At 37.8% G+C, this 19,506-nt stretch overlaps 1 protein-coding gene across 1 annotated transcript in view; it reads left to right on the top strand.

Annotated features, from left to right (window-relative positions):
- LOC116904546 (killer cell lectin-like receptor 5) overlaps nt 1-17,718 on the top strand; it is a 25,495-nt gene extending 7,777 nt beyond the window's left edge. The window contains exons 3-6 of the mRNA XM_032907340.1: nt 205-423; nt 2,004-2,146; nt 12,451-12,554; nt 17,544-17,718. Coding sequence (XP_032763231.1) covers nt 205-423; nt 2,004-2,146; nt 12,451-12,554; nt 17,544-17,718 — 641 coding nt within the window. The remainder of the gene's footprint in view (nt 1-204; nt 424-2,003; nt 2,147-12,450; nt 12,555-17,543) is intronic.
- Nucleotides 17,719-19,506: the final 1,788 nt, after the last annotated feature.

Here is a 19,506-nt window from a genome sequence, read left to right as displayed (position 1 = left end):
ATTATTTATTTTACAGTCAGCTTAAGTAAAGAGAAATATTTATGTATCCATTTTCAACAGTGAGTTAATAAATGCTAATTTATAAATGTTAAATACCAATGAAAATAATGATGTGTTGTCTGTCAACATGTTTTTTCTTGAATCTTAAAATTTAATATATATACTTTATGAACATTTATGCTGTTATACCTGTGACTACTTTAGTTTTTCAGTATAATCATGAAACACATGAACTGCAAAAAACTCAAAACTGTCAACATAACTGCAGCACCATGGAAAATGACATCAAATTAAAGGAAGAAATGCTGAGAAATATATCTGTAGAGAGTGTTCAATACAATGCTTTTCTAGACCTAATCAACAGAGAACAAAACAGATGGTACAAGAAAACTAAGACTGTTTTAGCTTCCCCTCAGCACACAGGTATGTAGCAGGGGAGGACCAAGAATGCAGAATTGCATTATCATATATTGTTTTTTTATAGAATGTTTGTACGCCAAATTTCAGCTTAAGATTCTGGTGATCTCTGGGTTAATCATTTGAGGGTTCCTTATTTACAAGGTCTTGGATACACAGAAAACCCTGTCCGGGTTAGGAGAATATTATAGTTTCTATGTTTGGAACACTTCGAGCTCCCTGAGGGTGGAATCACAAATCGGTAATCCTTATAATTTTTTGGTCCCGGGGAAAGTCTGAGAGTCCCACTTTGTTGCTGATATAACACAGAAGTTCTTTTTTTCCCTTTCCCAGCTTCACAAACATAAGTCCTCTGTCCCATTCCCCTCCCCATCTACTTCTGCTTCCTTCACCCTGACATTCCCCTACATTGTTGATCCAACCTTGGCACAACAAAGGGCATCTCCTCCCATTGGTGTTTAACAAGACTATCCTGTGGTATACATGCAGCTGCATCCATGGGTCAGTCCATATATAGTCTTTGGGTGGTGGTTTAGTCCCTTAGAACTCTGGTTGGTTGGCATTGTTGTTCTTATGCGGTTGCAAGCCCCTTAAATTCCTTCAATACTTTCTCTAATTCCTCCAATGGAGATCCTGTTCTCAGGTCAATGGGGTGCTGCTATCATTTGCTTCCTCATTTGACGCGCTCATAGAAGTTTTTAATAGAGTACATTTATCAAGTATTCATTCTAAAATAGACTTAAAGATTTACATGGGCGCAGTTATAAAAATAATTGTGTGTGTGTGTGTGTGCGCGCACATGTGTGTGTGTGTGCGCGCGCGCGCGTGTGTGTGTGTGATATGATTTGTCTTTTGAAAGTAGGCCTGTTTATAATAAAGGGATCCTCCCTGCAGTGGATAGGGGCAATTAACCATGGTTTGCAGACATTGCACCAGGGTCATTGACACATGAATGAAACTGGAAGTGTCACAAGAAAACTTTCTTAACCTTCATTGCTTCTGGTCATTCTTAACTGATACCGTTTATCAATCATCATTAAATATTTTTTCAAGATTTAGAGTTTATGAAGAGTTCTTGTTTTTTTATCTCATCATGCTGAGAGAGTGGGATGTGATGGTTCTCATTATGTAAAAACTAAGTATATCTAAAACTGGTATATTATAAAAACTGAGACAGGAAAAAAAGCTCTAGATCATCTTTGAAGTATTTCACACCCATGAATAATAACAGCCTCAAATTGGTAGTATTCTTCCTGTCTCTGTCTTTGGAGACCTCAGGTGATATGCATAATCATCATGTCCAGCTGTTTCATTTTTCTTTAAAGGATAATGTGGATTGTTTTGTATATACAGGCTACACTTTCTCTACTCATTCATCCGTGATTTACACATAAAATGTCTCTTTATCTCTTTTGTTATTTACAGTGTTATGTATATCATGAGTGTGCAGGGCTCTCTGGGCATTATAAATTCCCTATTTCTGAGCACTATGAGATTTTATTTTTTTTCAAAGCTTTAATAAATACATTATTCTGATAACATAATCACAGAAAATAATGTTTAACTATTTTCATTCTTTTCTGTAGGCAGGTGTGTTGAAATGCACTTGTTCTGTTATGGTATAAAATGTTATTATTTCATCATGGACAAAAGAACATGGCGTGAATGTAAACAAACCTGCCAGAATTACAGCCTATCCTTTCTGAAGATAGATGATAAGGATGAACTGGTACTGTAGATATTTACTTGCCCCTTATTCTCTTATACTCTATTTCTTCCCCTAAACATTAAGATACTGAATCTTGAATTTTTAAAAAGTATACGGTTTTCCTGTAATTTGAATAAAACTGTGGGACTCAGGTATGTTAGAAACTAGTAAAGAAACTAGTGTCTTTCAATCTCCTCCTTTTCTTAGGAGTCTACAAGAGAGTGCCTCAAAAAACAAGCCTTAACCTCATGAATTTTAACACTTTGATATAGCACATCCTCTTGCTGAAAGTCATTTTTTTTCTTTGCCTTCCAAATAAACCACTGATGTTTATTGTTTGCTCTTCAGGATCTGGAAATGCATATGCCTGAGATGAGTAATCAGATAACAACCGGGAAAGTAGTTGAGCTCTGGGTCTTTTTTCAAAATGAGATGCTATGAAAAATAGGGAAATAATTGGTTGACTAGTTAGCCCCATGGTGATTTTCTTTACTTTGTAGTATTCTTACATTTTGTAAAAAAAGATATCCATGTTTGACAATCATTATTTGAAAGAAAACAAATTGTCCAAGATTCTGATATTCTTGTCTAAATAATTACTAATGATATCCTTTCAAATATGAAGACTATTTTTCTAGAGAAATGATTGAAGCATCATCTTGAATCCTTTGTTATTTACAACAAAATATGATATTTATACATGAATTTAATACACGTTTAAACAACAGCATAAAAGAATTTTAATGACAAAATATAGTGCAATTTTCCATTTGATACAATAATCATAACCAATTTTAAATTATTATTATTATTCTTTGTTGTTGTTGTTGTTTTTTTACTTATCCATATTACATCTTGTGCACTGACCCCCTTCTGGGCATCATCTACCACAGTCCATCTTGCATCCCCATCCCCTTCTTCTCTAAGAGGGAGGTGGATTCCTAGTTATTACTCCATCCTGTCACATCAGGTCTCCCAGAAGCTAGGTGCATCCTTTTCCACTCAGTCCAGATAAGGAAGCCCAGGTAGAAGAACATTGCCTATATATATGTAACTGCTTTTGGGATATCTCCCATTCCAGTTTTTTGGGACCCAAATGATGACCAAAGTGCTCATATGCAGGGAAATCTAGTTCCTCTGTGTATGCTCTTTGTTTTTTGGACCCCTAGGGTCCAGTTTAGTTACTTCTGTTGGTCTTCCTGTCAAGATTCTATCTCCTTTTGGGGCCTACATTCTTCCATAATATTTCTGAAATTCCATCCACTGTTTGGCTACGGGCATCTGTGTATGTAGGTGTCAGCTACTGGGTGGAGCCCCCAAGTTCTTGTCTGCAAGCATAATCAAGTACCACTTATAGAGCTAGGGGTTGTTGTTTTTACAATGGGGTGGGCCTCAAGTTGAGCCAATTATCAATTGGCTGTTCCCATCTGCGAAGTCTTTGCTCCATCCCCAATCTCTGCATGTCTTGTAGACAAAATCAGTTTTGGGATAAAAATTTTGTGGGCGGGTTGGATAGGCTACATATCCCCAATACTGTGAGTCACAGTTAAAGACACCATTATTGATTCTTTTTTTTAAAAGAATTATTCATTTATTATATATAAGTACCCTGTAGCTGTCTTCAGATACACCAGAAGAGGGTATCAGATCTCTTTACAGCTGTTTGTGAGCCACCATGTGGTTGCTGGGAATTGAACTCAGGACCTCTGGAAGAGTAGCCGGGTGCTCTTAACCGCTGAGCCATCTCTCCAGCCCACCATTATTGATTCTTGTGCACCGTCCATATCCAAATTCTCCAGAATATTCTAGAAATGCCCCTACCCTTCCCATCAGTAGTAGATGGCCACTAATTCTCATTGTAATCATGTTATACCTACTACACATTACAAAACCAAATCCTGAGTTTCCCATCTCCCTACATTTTTCCCCCCATTTTTATTAACTTGGGTATTTCTTGTTTACATTTCGATTGTTATTCCCTTTCCAGGTTTACAGGCCAACATCCCCCTAGCTCCCTTCCCCTACTATATGGGTGATCCACTCCCCATCCTCCCCGCATTACTGCCCTCCCCCCAACAATCACGTTCACTTGGGGTTCAGTCTTAGCAGGACCAAGGGCTTCCCCTTCCACTGGTGCTCTTAGTAGGTTATTCATTGCTACCTATGAGGTAGGAGCCCAGGGTCAGTCCATGTATAGTCTTTGGGTAGTGGCTTAGTCCCTGGGAGCTCTGGTTCCTTGGCATTGTTGTTCATATGGGGTCTCAAGCCCCTTCAAGCTCTTCCAGTTCTTTCTCTGATTCCTTCAACGGGAGTCCCGTTCTCAGTTCAGTGGTATGCTGCTGGCATTCGTGAATGTATTTGCTGTATTCTGGCTGTGTCTCTCAGGAGATGTTACATCCAGTTCCTGTCAGCCTGCACTTCTTTCCTTTCTCCATCTTATCGAGTTTGGTGGCAGTATATGTATGGGTCACATATGGGCCTGGCTCTTAATGGGTGTTCCTTCAGCCTCTGTTCTAAATTTTGCCTCTCTATTTCCTTCCCAAGGATATTCTTGTTCCCCTTTTAAAGAGGGAGTGGATCATTCGCATTTTGGTCATCCTTCTTGAGTTTCATGTGTTCTGTGCATCTTGGGTAATTTGAGCATTTGGTCTAATATCCAATAATCAATGAGTGCATATCATGTGTGTTTATCTGTGATTGGTTTACCTCACTCAGGATCATATTTTCTAGTTCCATCCATTTGCTATGAATTTCATAAAGTCATTTTTTGATAGCTGAGTAGTATTGCATTGTGTAGATGTACCATATTTTCTGTATCCATTCCTCTGTTGAAGGGCATCTGGGTTCTTTCCAGTTTCTGGCTATTATAAATAAGGCCTCTATGAACATAGTGGAGCATGTGTCTTTGTTATATGTTGGGTCATCTTTTGAGTATATGCCAAGAGAGGTATAGCTGTGTCCTCAGGTATTTCAATGTCCAATTTTCTAAGGAACATCAAAACTGACTTCCAGAATGGTTGTACTAGTCTGCAATCCCACCAACAATGGAAGAGTGTTCCTCTTTCTCAACATCTTCGCCAGCATCTGCTGTCACCAGAGTTTTTGATTTTAGCCATTCCACTTGGTGTGACATAGAATCTCAGGGTTGTTTTGATTTGCATTTCCCTTATGAGTAAAGATATTGAACATTTCTTTAGGTGCTTCTCAGCCATTCAGCATTCCTCAGCTGTGAATTCTTTGTTTAGCTCTGAATCCCATTTGGTAATAGGGTTTTTTGTCTCCCTGCGATCTAACTTCGTGAGTTCTTTGTATATTTTGGAAATAAGCCATCTATCAGTTGTAGGATCGGTAAAGAACTTTCCCCAATCTGTTGGTTGCCATTTTGTCCTAACAACAGTGTCCTTTGCCTTACAGAAGCCTTGTAGTTTAATGAGATCCCATTTTTCAATTCTTGATTTTAAAATATAAGCCATTGGTGTTTTGTTCAGGAGATTTTCTCCAGTGCCTATGAGTTCGAGATTCTTCCACACTTTTTCTTCTATTAGTTAAAGTGTATCTGGTTTGATGTGGAGGGTGATAAGAATGGATTGATCTGCATTCTTCTACATGCTGACTTCCAGTTGAACCAGCACCATTTTTTGAAAGTGCTATCTTTTGTAAATTGGTTGGTTTTGGCTCATTTGTTAAAAATCAAGTGACCATATGTTTGTGGGTTCATTTCTGGGTATTCAATTCTATTCCACTTGTCTATCTGTCTGTCTCTGTTCCAATACCATGCGGTTTTTATTACTATTGATCTGTAATATTGCTTGATTCCAGTGATAGTGATTCCCCCAGAAATCTTTGTATTGTTGAAGTTAGTTTTAGCTATCCTGGGTTTTTTGTTATTCCAGATGAATTTACAAATTGTTCTGTCTAACTCTTTGAAGAATTGGGTTGGAATTTTGATGGGGATTGCATTGAATCTGTAGATCGCTTTTGGTAAAATGGTCATTTTTACTATATTAATTCTGCCAATCCATGAGCATGGAAGATCTTTCCATCTTCTGAGATCTTCAATTTCTTTCTTCAGAAGCTTGAAGTTCTTATCATACAGATCTTTTACTTGCTTGGTTAAAGTCACCTCGAGGTGACTTTTTTATCTTATATTATTTGGGACTATTATGAAGGGTGTTGTTTCCCTGATTTCTTTCTTGGCTTGTTTCCCTTTTTTGTAGAGAAAGGCTACTGATTTAGCTGAAGGTGTTTATCAGACTTGGCACTTCTCTAGTTGAACTTTTGGGATCCCTTAAGTATACAATCATATCCTCTGCAAACAGTGTATTTTGACTTCTTCCTATCCAAACTGTGTCCCCTTGGTCTCCTTTTGTTGTCTGATGGCTCTGGCTAGGATTCCGAGAACTATATTGAATAAGTAGGGAGAGAGTGGGCAGCCCTGTCTAGTCCCTGATTTTAGTCGGATTACTCTCCAAGTTTCTTTTCATTTAGTTTAATATTAGCTACTGGTTTGCTGTATATGGCTTTTACTATGTTTAGGTATGGTCCTGGAATTCCTGTTCTTTCCAGGACTTTTATCATGAAAGGGTCTTGAATTTTGTCAAATGCTTTCTCAGCATCTAATGAAATGATCATGTGGTTTTGACCTTTCAGTATGTTTATATAGTGGATTTTGGTGATGGTTATCCATATATTAAACTATCCCTGCATCCCTGGAATGAAGCCTAATTGATCACGATGGATCATTGTTTTGATGTGATCTTGGATTAGGTTAGCAAGGATTTTATTGAGTATCTTTGTGTCAGTATTCCTAAGGGAAATTGGTCTGAAGTTCTCTTTCTTTGTTTGGTCTTTGTGTGGTTAAGGTATAAGAGTAATTGTGGCTTCATTGAAGGAATTCAGTAGAGCTTCATCTGTTTCAATTTTGTGGAATAGATTGGAGGTCATCTATGAAGGTCTGATAGAATTCAGCACAGAACCCTGGGCCCTTTTTGGTTGGTAGATTTTAATGACTGCTTCGATTTCTTTAGGAGTCATGGGGTAGTTTAAATGATTTATTTGTTCCTGATTTATCTTGGGTAACTTTTATCTGTCTAGGAAATTGTCCATTTCCTGAAGATTTTCAAGTTTTGTTGAATATAGGTTTTGGAGTAGGATCTGATGATTTTTTGAATTTGCTCTGGGTCTGTTGTTATGTCTCCCATTTTCTTTCTGATTCTTTTAATTTGGACACACTCTCTATTTCCTCTGTTTAGTCTGGCTAAGGGTTTATCTACCTTGTTGATTTTGTCAAAGAACCAACTTTTGGTTCTGTTGATACTTTGTATAGTCCTTTTTCTTTCTACTTGGTTGATTTCAGCTCTGAGTTTGATTATTTCCTGCCTTCTACTCCTCCTGGGTGTGTTTTCTTCTTTTTGTTCCAGAGATTTTGGGTTTGAGTCAAGCTGATGATGTATGCTCTGTCCTGTTTCTTTTCTGCAGGCACTCAGAGATATGAGTTTTCCTCTTAGCACAGCTTTCATTGTGTCCCATAAGTTTTGGTATTTTGTACTTTCATTTCATTTAATTCTAAGAAGTCTTTGATTTCTTTATTTGTTTCTTCCTTGACCAGGTTATCATTGAGTAGAGCATTGTTCAACTTCCATGTAATTTTGCACATTCTTTCCTTATTGTTATTGAAGACCAGCTTTAGCCCAAAGTGGTCTGATAGGACACACAGGATTATTTCTACCTTTCTGTATCTGTTGAGGCCTGTTTTATGACTGATTATCTGGTCAATTTTGGAGAAAGTACCATGAGATGGTGAGAAGGTGTTTCCTTTTGTTTTAGGATAGAATGTTCTATAAATATCTGTTAAACCCACTGCCCTTCTTATACCCTTTCCCACCCAGTTCCAATTCTCCATTTGTTTTCCATATCCATCCATTTCGCCTTCCAAGTGGAACTGAAGCATCCTTGCTTGTTCTGCTCTTTCTTTCCATCCTACTAAGGCCTGTGTAGTATAGAATGGGAACCTTGTATTTTATGGCTAATAACTACGTAGAAGTGAATTCATACCATGCCTGTACTTTTGGGGGCTGGGTAAAATTAGTCAGGATTATATTCTAAAGTTCCATCCATTTTCCTGAAAAAGTCATGATGTCTTTGACTTCATAGGTAAATTGCATTCCATTATACAGATGTACCATATTATTTATACATTCTTCAGCACATCTCTGCACTCTCCAACATCTGGCTCTTATGAATTCGTTTCTATGAACATAGTTGAGCAACTGTCTTTTTGGAATGGTGCTGCATATTTTGGGTATATGCCCAAGAGTGGTATAGCTGGGTCTTAGGATAGAACTATTGCCAGTTTTCTGAGAAACCACTAAATTGATTTCCAAAGTGGTTGTACAAATATGCACCCCCACCAGCAATGAAGGAGTTTTTACCATGCTACACATCTTTGCCTACATGTGCTATCACTTGAATTTTTTTGATATTAGCCATTCTGCTAGGGGTAAGATGGGATCTCAGAGTTGTTTTGATTTGTGCTTCCCCAATGGATAAGGAATTTCAACATTTATATAAGTGTTTCTTGGCTATTTGAGATTCATTTTTTGAGAATTCTCTGTTTGCCTCAGACATAGAAAATACAATAGAAAGAATTAATACATCAAATAAAATGTTAAATCCAAAAAATTCCTTACACAACACATCTGTGAAATCTGTGATACCATGAAGAGTCCTAAGCTCAGAATAATAGAAACAAAAGTCAAAGAGTCCCACCTCCAAGTCAGAATATTTCAAGAAAGTTAAAAATAAAACTCTTCCAAACTAAAGAATCAGTCACCTATATAAAGAGAAGCCTATAAACATAGAAGATGCTTTTAGAATAGAAATTAGACTGAGATTGAAAAGAAAACACTCTCATAGCATATTGATCAAAACAAAAATACTACAGAGAAATAAATAATATTAAATGCTCCACGAGAAAATAGGCAGGTAACAGTCGAAAGCAGAATAATTAGAATTACACATGACTTCAGATATGATAAGTGGAAATCTCTAAAACATCACAGATGCCAACCTAGAAAACAATACCCAGTAAAATTCTGAATCACCATAGATGGAGAAAACAAGATATTTCAAGACAAATCAAAGAAAATACTAAAAGAAAAATTGGAATCCTAGAGGGTATCTACATTCAAGAAAACACAGGAAATAATTAAACGCCAGCAAAATCAAGGAAAGCACATAGAATACACAAACACACACAGACACTCACACGCACACACCAAACACACACACACACACACACACACACAAACACATGCACACAAACACACACACATTCACTAACTCCATCAACATAACTACATTCAAAACTACCCATATTTTAAAAATAAAATCAGTTCCTTAATTAAATATTATGCCACTCCAATGTCACATGTAAGACACCCTAAATGATGCCAAGCAACTCTCCTTAATCAGTTCTGTCACTTCTGCATCTGAAGTATGGAAAGTTGCTTTGTGTAGCATGGAGCTTCATGCACATTATTTCATACAGCACTTTTTATCTTTATGAAATTTCTTTGAAGACAGGTTATTACTTCCATACAAATACCTCCAATATCCTTCTCTACCATTTAGGAATGGAATTTGAATAATGTTATAGGTCATCAGAAATTATTCAAAGATCTATGGTTTTTCTGAAGGGGAGGGTTATAGAAGGTGAGGCATGCAACTTCTAAATGGACATCAGACAAAACTCACAGGTCGTATCCTATTTCAGAGTAATGTCAATGATTTCCCTCTAAGGTGAAAAACAAGATAGACTACTCATTCTGGTCATTTATATTTAGTGTTGTACTAGAGAGTTTAGCTATAACAAATAGGCAAGAAAAAGATATAATTATAACTATATTGGAAAATAATAGTTAATGAATTTCTATTTACAGTTGACATTTCTTAGATTGAAAATCCAATGGAAGCTTCATTAAATTATTAAGCTAACACATGAGTTTAGTTGAGCATTTAGAAAAGAAGATCAATACAATGAGCATGTTATAATATATATGGAGAATCAGGCAATGAAATTCGGAAATTAAGAAAACAAGTCTATTTATAATATCCTCAAGATCCAAAAAACATCAATAAATTTAACAAAAGACATGCAAGATTTATACAAAAATGTATGAATGTAGATAATCAGAAGAAAATTCCTATGCCTACATTGTAAGTTTTTATATTAGTAATAGGTGATACTCATTAAATAATACAGATTATTAATATAATCCTTAAGTATATTTTTTGCACAAATTAACAAAACCTGAACAACTTATGTCATTTGTTAGGTCCTTGCATCTTCTGTGTTCTGTTTTTGAACGGTTAGGGAAAAGAGTAGAAGTTTGAGCATGACAATTTTATTATAATGGCCTAGAGCTAACTCACTGTATTTTCAGTCACATTCCTCTGGCTAGAATACAGTCGTTCAGCCTCATCTAGCTAACTTCAAGGTAGAAAAAGAAAGCAAGTTTGCTGAACTGGTAGCCAGTCTCTGTTACCCAAGGTAATAAAGATTAAGGAGGAGAATTGGAGACTACAAGCACAGATTAAGGGAGTTGTGGTCAGTCTGAGAGATGATTTGGTTCTTTTCTTCCATTGTTAATGGTAAAGCATTACCAGATTGAATGCACTGAAAAAAGCACCTTCCTGCTGGTGAATGAACTGAGTCTCCATCAGTAATTCCTGGGGGATAGAAATAAAGATGAGGGTAGAGTGTAACACATTAACTTCTTCCTTGTAGAAATGCAGGCCTCCTGCCCATATTGACATTCACAGGGTTTGGGACATACATGTGGGGAATAAACTGCTATTTTTCCACTGTTCTTTTTCCTTTTGGTTACCTTTATTTACTTATTTTTTTATAGTCCATTAGTCATTATACACTCAGGGTTCTCCCTCCCAAAGTTTCTCATACCATTCCTCCTCCCTCTGTCTCCAAAAAGAGTATGCCACCACTCTCCTGCCAGGCCAGCCCTACTCCTTGGGTCTCAAGTCTTTTGGAGGTTTGCTGCATCTTCCCCAAATGAGGACAGACCAGTGAGTCCTCTGATGTATATTTGTCTGGGGCTTTTTACAAGGTCTTGTATGCTGTGAGGTTGGTAGATTCGTAACTGGGAGATCTAAGGGGTTCTGATTAATTGAGACTCTTGGTCAGCTATGGGGTTTCTCTCCTCTTCAGCTTCTTCCAGACATTCCCTAATTCAATGACAGGGTTCCTAGACTTCAATTAAATGATTCATGTAAGTGTCTCTGCAGGGTGATGGTTCAGGTCTCTTTTAGGACAGCCATGCTAGACAATTGTCTGTATGCATACTATAGCATCAGTAATAATGTTAGGTCTTGGAGACTCTCCAAGAGATGGATCAACGTTTGGTCCTGTCACTGCACTGCCTTTCTCTCAGTCTCTTCTCCATTTTTGTTTCTAAAGTTCATTTGGAGAGGAATAATTCTGAGTAAGAGTTTTTTTTTAATGAAGGATGGCAACCCCACCCCTCTATTGATGTTCTCCTCTATTTCTAACAGACGTGGACTCTATGAGTTCCATTTCCCCACTACTGGGAATTTCATCTAAGGTCAATCCCTCTGAGGCCTCAGAGTCTCCAACCTCTCATGTCTATAGCACTTCCTAGAGGGCTCCCCCACATTCCAACCCCAGAGGTTGCACACTTTCATTCATTATGCTACCCATAAGGGTTTCTTGCCCATTCTCCCATACCTGACCATATTCTGTATTGTCTCCCCTTACCTAGTCTGACCAAGGTCACTTCCTCCTTCTGCCTGCAGAGAATACGTTCTTACCCCTCCCAAGTGGAATTGAACCAGCCTTACTTGGGCCCCTCTATTTTTCAACCTTCTTGAGGACTGTGGATTGTATCTTGGTTATTCTGTACTTTTTTTTATCAAATATGCACTTATTGTTGAATACATAGCATGCGATTTTTGTTTTTAATGGGCCATAGGCAGGAAGATTGTGAGTTCAAGTGCAGGCTTGTATTCATAGTGAGACTTGGTCTATGAATCACAGTCACATATCATGTCATAAGCAAAGTATCACAGGGCAGCTGAAGTTTCTATTTTGAATAACATATTGAAATGACATAGTTTTGATATGAATGCACTACTAGTATGAAGTCCATTTAGAAAATGAACATGATGGGACTAAGCAGTGGAAGGACGGGACAGCAGAGGATGACAAAGGAGTGCTGGGAAATTTTGCTTGCTCTTCTCTCATCAAACAGAGAGGAATTTCATCCTGAGGTGTGTTGTTTCCTTTACAGAAGTTCCTTCAGGACCACATTATTCGTGACAATTACTGGATTGGATCATCATATAATAACAAAAAAAAAGAATGGTCATGGATTGACAACAGCCCATTTGATCTGTGAGTTTCTGAACCATTCATACTCTAACAGTGGTATGGCAATTGGGAGATTGCAAACGCTTTTCTCTCATTTCACATGACTTTCCTCATTTTCTATGGATTTCATGGGGAAAGGCAAGTTGCATAAGGAAGTGTCTGAGTCAGTGTTTGACAGGTAAGTTTTGTGTTCAAGGTACCTACCAAAAGATGGTTAATACATCTCAGGATTGTATCTTCCAAGATGCCCAAGGCAATAGCAAGTCAATAACTTGAGATGCTGTGAAGTGACTGAATGATCATGAGAGATACATTGAATGTGAGTCTCTCACACATTTATTTGACATTTTTACTATTGTTTCCTTATATAATTTTGGTTACTTATAAATAAAAGAACATGTTCATATATGCTCACATATGGATGCCTACCTCTCATTTGAAGGTGTTGTGTTGAACAAATTTCACATTTTTTAATGTATAATCTGGTAGAAAACAATTTACTGTTTAATTTATTAATTTTATATATATATTTTTTCTTGAGTATTTTATATACAACAAATAATATATCAACATATCAACTTCTGTTCAAACTAAAAGCTCTGACTTGTGTCTCACTACCTCATATCTTCATTATTAACTGTCCATAGGTGCATGATTGTAGCTCAACTACTAAAGAAAGGAAAGCCATCTGGGCTTCACGCTCAATAAAGAATTGATTCTCCTTCTCCAGAAACTGTTATCTAAGAATAGTGATTTAATAAGAAGAAATAATCTTTGCAGAAATTTTATCTTGTCCAGAAGACTGCATTTAAGAGAGCTTTTTCACTTCTCTGGTTCTTATTTTCTTCTATGTTCCTTTCCCTGCTATTCCCTGATTCTTTCTTGTTGTGTGGAGGTGAAGAAGTTGATGTAGATGTCTCTTTAAGGGGTGAGCACATAAGAACTTCTCAGAACTTTGACGAATTCTGCCTCCGTGCATGCATTATGGGACAGACAGTCAGGTAATACAATTGAAAACCCATCACTGAACACACATATATGGTCACTTGATCTTTAACACAGGACGTAAAACCATTCATCATTTGTATCAAACGGTGCTGGTTCAATGGGAGGTTAGCATGTAAAAGAATGCAAATCCATCCATTCTTACCTCATTGTACAAAGTTCAAGTAGATGTGGATCAAGAACTTCCACATGAAACCAGACACAGTAAATCTAAAAGAATAGTAAATGGAGAAGAGCTTCCAACACATGAGCACAGGGTAAATTTTCCTTAACAGAATACAAATGTCTCTCAAAGATCAACAATCAACAAATAGAAACTCATAAAACTGAGAAGCTTCTGTAAAGCAAAGGACACCGCAAAGAGTAAAAAATAGCCATCAACAGATTGGGAAAAATCTTTAGCAATCCTACAGCTGATACAGGCAAACATCCTATATATACAAAGAACTCAGGGAGATAGACAGATAGACAACACAGAATGGAAAGCCCTAAAAAATGTTCAAAATCCTTAGCCATCAGGAAAATACAAATCAAAACAACCCTGGGATTCCACCTACACCAGTCAGAATGACTAAGATCAAGAACTCAAGTTACAGCATTTGCTGGTGAAGATGTAGAGAAAGAGTAACACTTCTCCATGTTGTTGGGATTGCAAGCTGGTACAATCACTATGGAAACCATTCTGGTGGTTCCTCAGAAAATAGGACATAGAACTGAGGACAAAGCCAATACAAATCCTGTACATATACCCAAAAGATTCTCCAATATATAACAAGGACACATGTTCTACTATGTTCATAGCAGCCTTACTTATAATAGTCAAAAGCTGGGAAGGACCCAGATGTCTCCTAACAGAGAAATTGACACAAAATGTGGTATATCTACACAAAGGATTACTAATCAGCTTTAGCCTGTGGTGTTCTGATAGGATGCATGGGATCATTTCTATCTTTCTGTATCTGTTGAGGTCTGTTTTATGACCAATTACATGATCAATTTTGGAGAAAGTACCATGCAGTGGTGAGAAGAAGGTATATCCTTTTGTTTTAGGATAGAATGTTCTAAAAATATCTGTTAAATCTATTTGGTTCATGGTTTCTCTTAGTCTGTCTATGTCTCTGTTTAATTTCTGTTTCCATGATCTGTCCATTGATGAGAGTGGGGTGTTGAAATCTTCTACCATTATTGTGGGAAGTGCAATATGTGCCATGAGCTTTAGTAAGGTTTCTTTTATGTGTGCAAGTGCCCTTATATTTGGAGCATAAATATTTTGAATTGAGAGTTCATCTTGGTGGATTTTTCCTTTGATGAATATGAAGCGTCCTTCCTTATCTTTTTTGAAGACTTTTCGTTGAAAATCGATTTTATTCGATATTAGAATGGCTACTCCAGCTTGCTTCTTCAGACCATTTGCTTGGAAAGTTGTTTTCCAGCCTTTCACTCTGAGGTAGTGTCTGTCTTTGTTTCTGAGGTGTGTTTCCTGTAGGCAGCAAAATGTTGGGTCCTCATTGCATATCCAGTTTCTTAATCTGTGTCTTTTTATTGGGGAATTGAGTCCATTGATGTTGAGAGATATTAAGGAATAGTGATTGTTGCTTCCTGTTATATTCATGTTTTGATGTGAGACTATGTTTGTGTCTTTGTCTTCTCTTTGTTTTGTTGCAAAACGATTAGTTTCTTGCTTTTTCTAGGGTGTAGCTTGCCACCTTGTGTTGGGCTTTACCATTTATTATCCTTTGTAGGGCTGGATTTGTAGAAAGATGTTGTGTAAATTTGGTTTTGTCATGGAATGTCTTTGCTCCTCCATCTATGTTAATTGAGAGTTTTGCTGGATACAGTAACCTGAGCTGGCATTTGTGTTCTCTTAGGGTCTGTATGGCATTGGTCCAGGATCTTCGGCCTTTCATAGTCTCTGGTGAGAAGTCTGGTGTAATTCTGATAGGTCTGCCTTTATATGTTACTTGACCTTTTCCCCTTACTGCTATTTATATTCTTTCTTTCTTTTGTGCATCTGGTGTTTTGACTATTATGTGACAGGAGGAGTTTCTTTTCTCGTCCAATCTATTTGGAGTTCTGTAGGCTTCTTGTATGTTTTCAGGCATCTCCTTCTTTAGGTTAGGGAAGTTTTCTTCTATGATTTTTGTTGAAAATATTTACTAGTCCTTTGAGTTGGGAGTATTCACTCTCTTCTATACCTATTATCCTTAGGTTTGATCTTCCATTGTGTCCTGGATTTTCCTGTATGTTTTTGGCCAGTACCTTTTCCTGTTTTACATTATCTTTGACAGTTGTGTCAATGATTTCTATGGAATTTTCTGCTTCTAGATTCTCTCTTCTATGTCTTACATTCTGTTGGTGATGCTTATATCTATGGCTCCTTGTCTCTTCCTTTGGTTTTCTACATCCAGTTTTGTCTCCCTTTGTGCTTTCTTTATTGCTTCTATTTCCATTTTTAATTCCTTCACCTGTTTGATTGTGTTTTCCTGTAATTTTTCATGGATTTTGCATTTCCTCTCTGTAGGCTTCTGCTTGTTAATTTGTGTTTTCCTGCATTTCTTTAAGGGAGTTCTTTATGTCTTTCTTGAAGTCCTCCATCATCAAGGACAAATGTGATTTTAAATCTAGAACTTGCTCTTCTAGTGTGTTTAGATATTCAGTGTTTGCTTTGGTGGGAGAATTGGGCTCAGATAATGCCATATAGTCTTGGTTTTTCTTGCTCGGGTTCCTTCACTTGCCTCTTGCCATCATGTTGTCTCTGGTTTTACCTTGTTCTGATAATTCTGACAGTGGTTATAACATCATATAAGCCTGTGTGTCAGGAGTGCTGTAGACCTGCTTTCCTGATTTCTTTCCTCCAGTTATAGGAACAGAGTGTTCTGCTTTCAGTCCTGTGGTCATTCCCGTCTACTGGTCTTCAGGTATTCTTGTGAGCGTGTGTCCTGAGTCCACCAGACAGGTCACTTGCAGCAGAAAAGTTGGTCTTACCTCTGGTCTTGGAGCTGTAGCCACTTCTCAGAGCTGGGTTTCAGCTCTCCGTGAGGGAAGCAAGCAGAAAGGCCTGCCCCACCTTTGCTCGGGAACCTGTGCACAGGGGGCCCAGATGGTGCTAGGCATTTTCCTCTAGAGTTAGAAATGTGGGCAGGGAATAGTTTCCTCTGGATTCCCAGGCCTGTCTGCCCCTTTGAAGGTCTAGTTCTCCCTCCCACGAGATTTGGGTGCAGGGAGCTATTTGACTGGGTCCCTTCAGATCCAGGCTGTGTTTGGAACACAGCGTTGAGTGCCACTATCTTCCTGTTCCCAGAGGCACTATACAGTTTCTTATTGGGACAGGGATGTGTGCAAGGGTGGGCAGTACTGGAGGTCTCTCCTGCGCTGCAGTCTAAGGAGTGCCCACCTGTCTGGGTGGTGAGCTCTCTCTCCGATGGTGTTTGGGAGCAGGGAGCTGTGGGCCGGAATAAGCAAGGTTCGGGCCCCAGCTAGAAACCGCATATTTCTTCTTTTCAATCTGTCATCATGACACAAAATATCATGAAAAATAAACTCAATTTAAAATTATCCCTTATTATTTCTGCAATGCTGAAAAATAATCTTCCTTGCAGCCCAAAATTTGTGGTATGGAAAGGGTAATGCATTGAGTCATGATCAGAGACAGTTTCTATGTTAATTTTGACTGTTAATGTCTTTTTTGTGTGGATTTATGTGCATGTGCATGCACACATCATAACACCTGAGTAATTCATTGACAGCTGAAAAGACTTAGGTCTCTTCTTTATTGTGCAGCATCTGAGGGATAAAAACCAATGGCCAGGTTTGGTGTCAACAGTCCCTATCAATTCAAGTCACTGGCCCAAGACCATCTTTTAGGGAAAATAAAAATATTTTAGTCATACACATGTAATTCATTCCTTATTCTCTCCATTTTTGTCAATAAAATTTGTTGCAAAAATCATGCCATTCAACAATATCAACTTCAAATTTTAATAACTGACAACTTTTTTTATTTTATAGTGATTTTGTGGGAAGGACTTCGCTACGAAAAACAGGATACTGTATGTATTTCAGTATGTCAGGTCTACATGATGATGACTGTGGTAAAAGATATCTCTGTATCTGTGAAAAGGGAATGGACAAAATCCCTGCCCCATTGTGCAGTGTGAAGGAAACGTCACATTCTGCTGTGTGAATAGAGAGATGAGCTGCAAAGGGAAGAAGTCTTCTTAAATTTGGCATAACAGCAGACACAGTATTCCCTCTTGGCACATGGAGCAGCTTGCATGTGGAGAATGGACATCCTTTTTTCCAAGACCCAAACGTTTCCCTCACATTGTTTCCTGAATGACACACAGAACCACATGGAGAACTCAATACATAATGCACACATCATATCTTCTTTAGGATAATTCTATAGCCCTTGGCTTGATAGCACAATTAATGACTAATCTGCTGTTGTGGGTTTTCATGTATTGGTTAGTTACTATTTGGTATTTTTTTTTTGATGTACAAAAAGTTAGCATTATAAAATCCTTTTGAGACGAGGAACTGTGGAAAGGAGGACTGGAGGGGGTGATGACCGGACTGTTAATAAATAAAATAATTTTGAAAACCTTATGATTGCTGTAAAATATAATTTCAGACTTCATAACTAGATGCCATGACTAGTTCAAGACATTCAGAGAAGCTTCTGTAGTTCACATGTGTTCTTAATTTCTCTTTTTCTCCTTCTGGTCCATTTGTTGGGAAGTTTTAACCCCATAGATACAGTAAAATTTATTGATGCCAGTTAGGTATGGTAGCTCAGACTTATAAACATCCTATATACCTGAATGTGAGGGCAGCCTAGGCTACATGTAAATTGGAACATCATTTGCTCTAGAATGAGACTTTGTCTCATGAAGCCCCATGATGACAGTAATAATGATATAAATGGTTTATAAATATTTTTCTAGGGATAAGCATTTTTCCACAGTCTAGTACTATAATGATAATAACATATCTATTACTGATCTATTAGTATGTTCTAATCCATGCTTTACATTCATATCTGTCCATTTTGTGGATGATGTTAGTATGTCCTAAGGTTCACTGTCATGGTATACAAGTACATGTAATGTCTTCAAGATCTTCAGTTTCAAAATAGTTAATGATTTGCAATTTCTTTGTGGTTTTAATCATGACATTTAAAAATATCAGGTCTTAAATTGGAGTATTTGCAGTAAGTCATTAGAAATAGTAGTTGTATCAAATAAGCACATCTCTTCAACCACAGTTGTGCTAGGTAGTTTTTTGTCCATTTGACACAAAATAGAAACATATCACAGGAGGGAACTCAGTTCTGAAGTGACTTAATAAGATCTGGCTGTGGGCAAGCATGTAGTTATATTCTTTTTTTTTTATTAATTTGAGTATTTCTTATATACATTTCGAGTGTTATTCCCTGTCCCGGTTTCTGGGCAAACATCCCCCTCCCCTTCTGTATGGTTGTTCCCCTCCCCATCCTCCCCCCCTTGCCGCACTCCCCCCAACAATCTAGTTCACTGGGGGTTCAGTCTTGGCAGGAGCCAGGGCTTCCCCTTCCACTGGTGCTCTTACTAGGATATTCATTGTTACCTATGAGGTCAGAGTCCAGGGTCAGTCCATGTATAGTCTTTATGTAGTGGCTTAGTCCCTGGAAGCTCTGGTTGCTTGGCATTGTTGTACATATGGGGTCTCGAGCCCCTTCAAACTCTTCCAGTTCTTTCTCTTATTCCTTCAACGGGGTTCCTATTCTCAATTCAGTGGTTTGCTGCTGGCATATGCCTCTGTGTTTGCTGTATTCTGGCTGTGTCTCTCGGGAGAGATCTACATCCGGCTCCTGTCGGCCTGCACTTCTTTGCTTCATCCATCTTGTCTATTTGGATGGCTGTATATGCATGGGCCACATGTGGGGCAGGCTCTGAATGGATGTTCCTTCTGTGTGTGTTTTAATCTTTGC

This window comes from Rattus rattus, chromosome 6, assembly GCF_011064425.1.
Source record: "Rattus rattus isolate New Zealand chromosome 6, Rrattus_CSIRO_v1, whole genome shotgun sequence".
NCBI classification, from domain to species: domain Eukaryota; kingdom Metazoa; phylum Chordata; class Mammalia; order Rodentia; family Muridae; genus Rattus; species Rattus rattus.
This window is presented reverse-complemented; position numbering and strand designations above follow the sequence as displayed.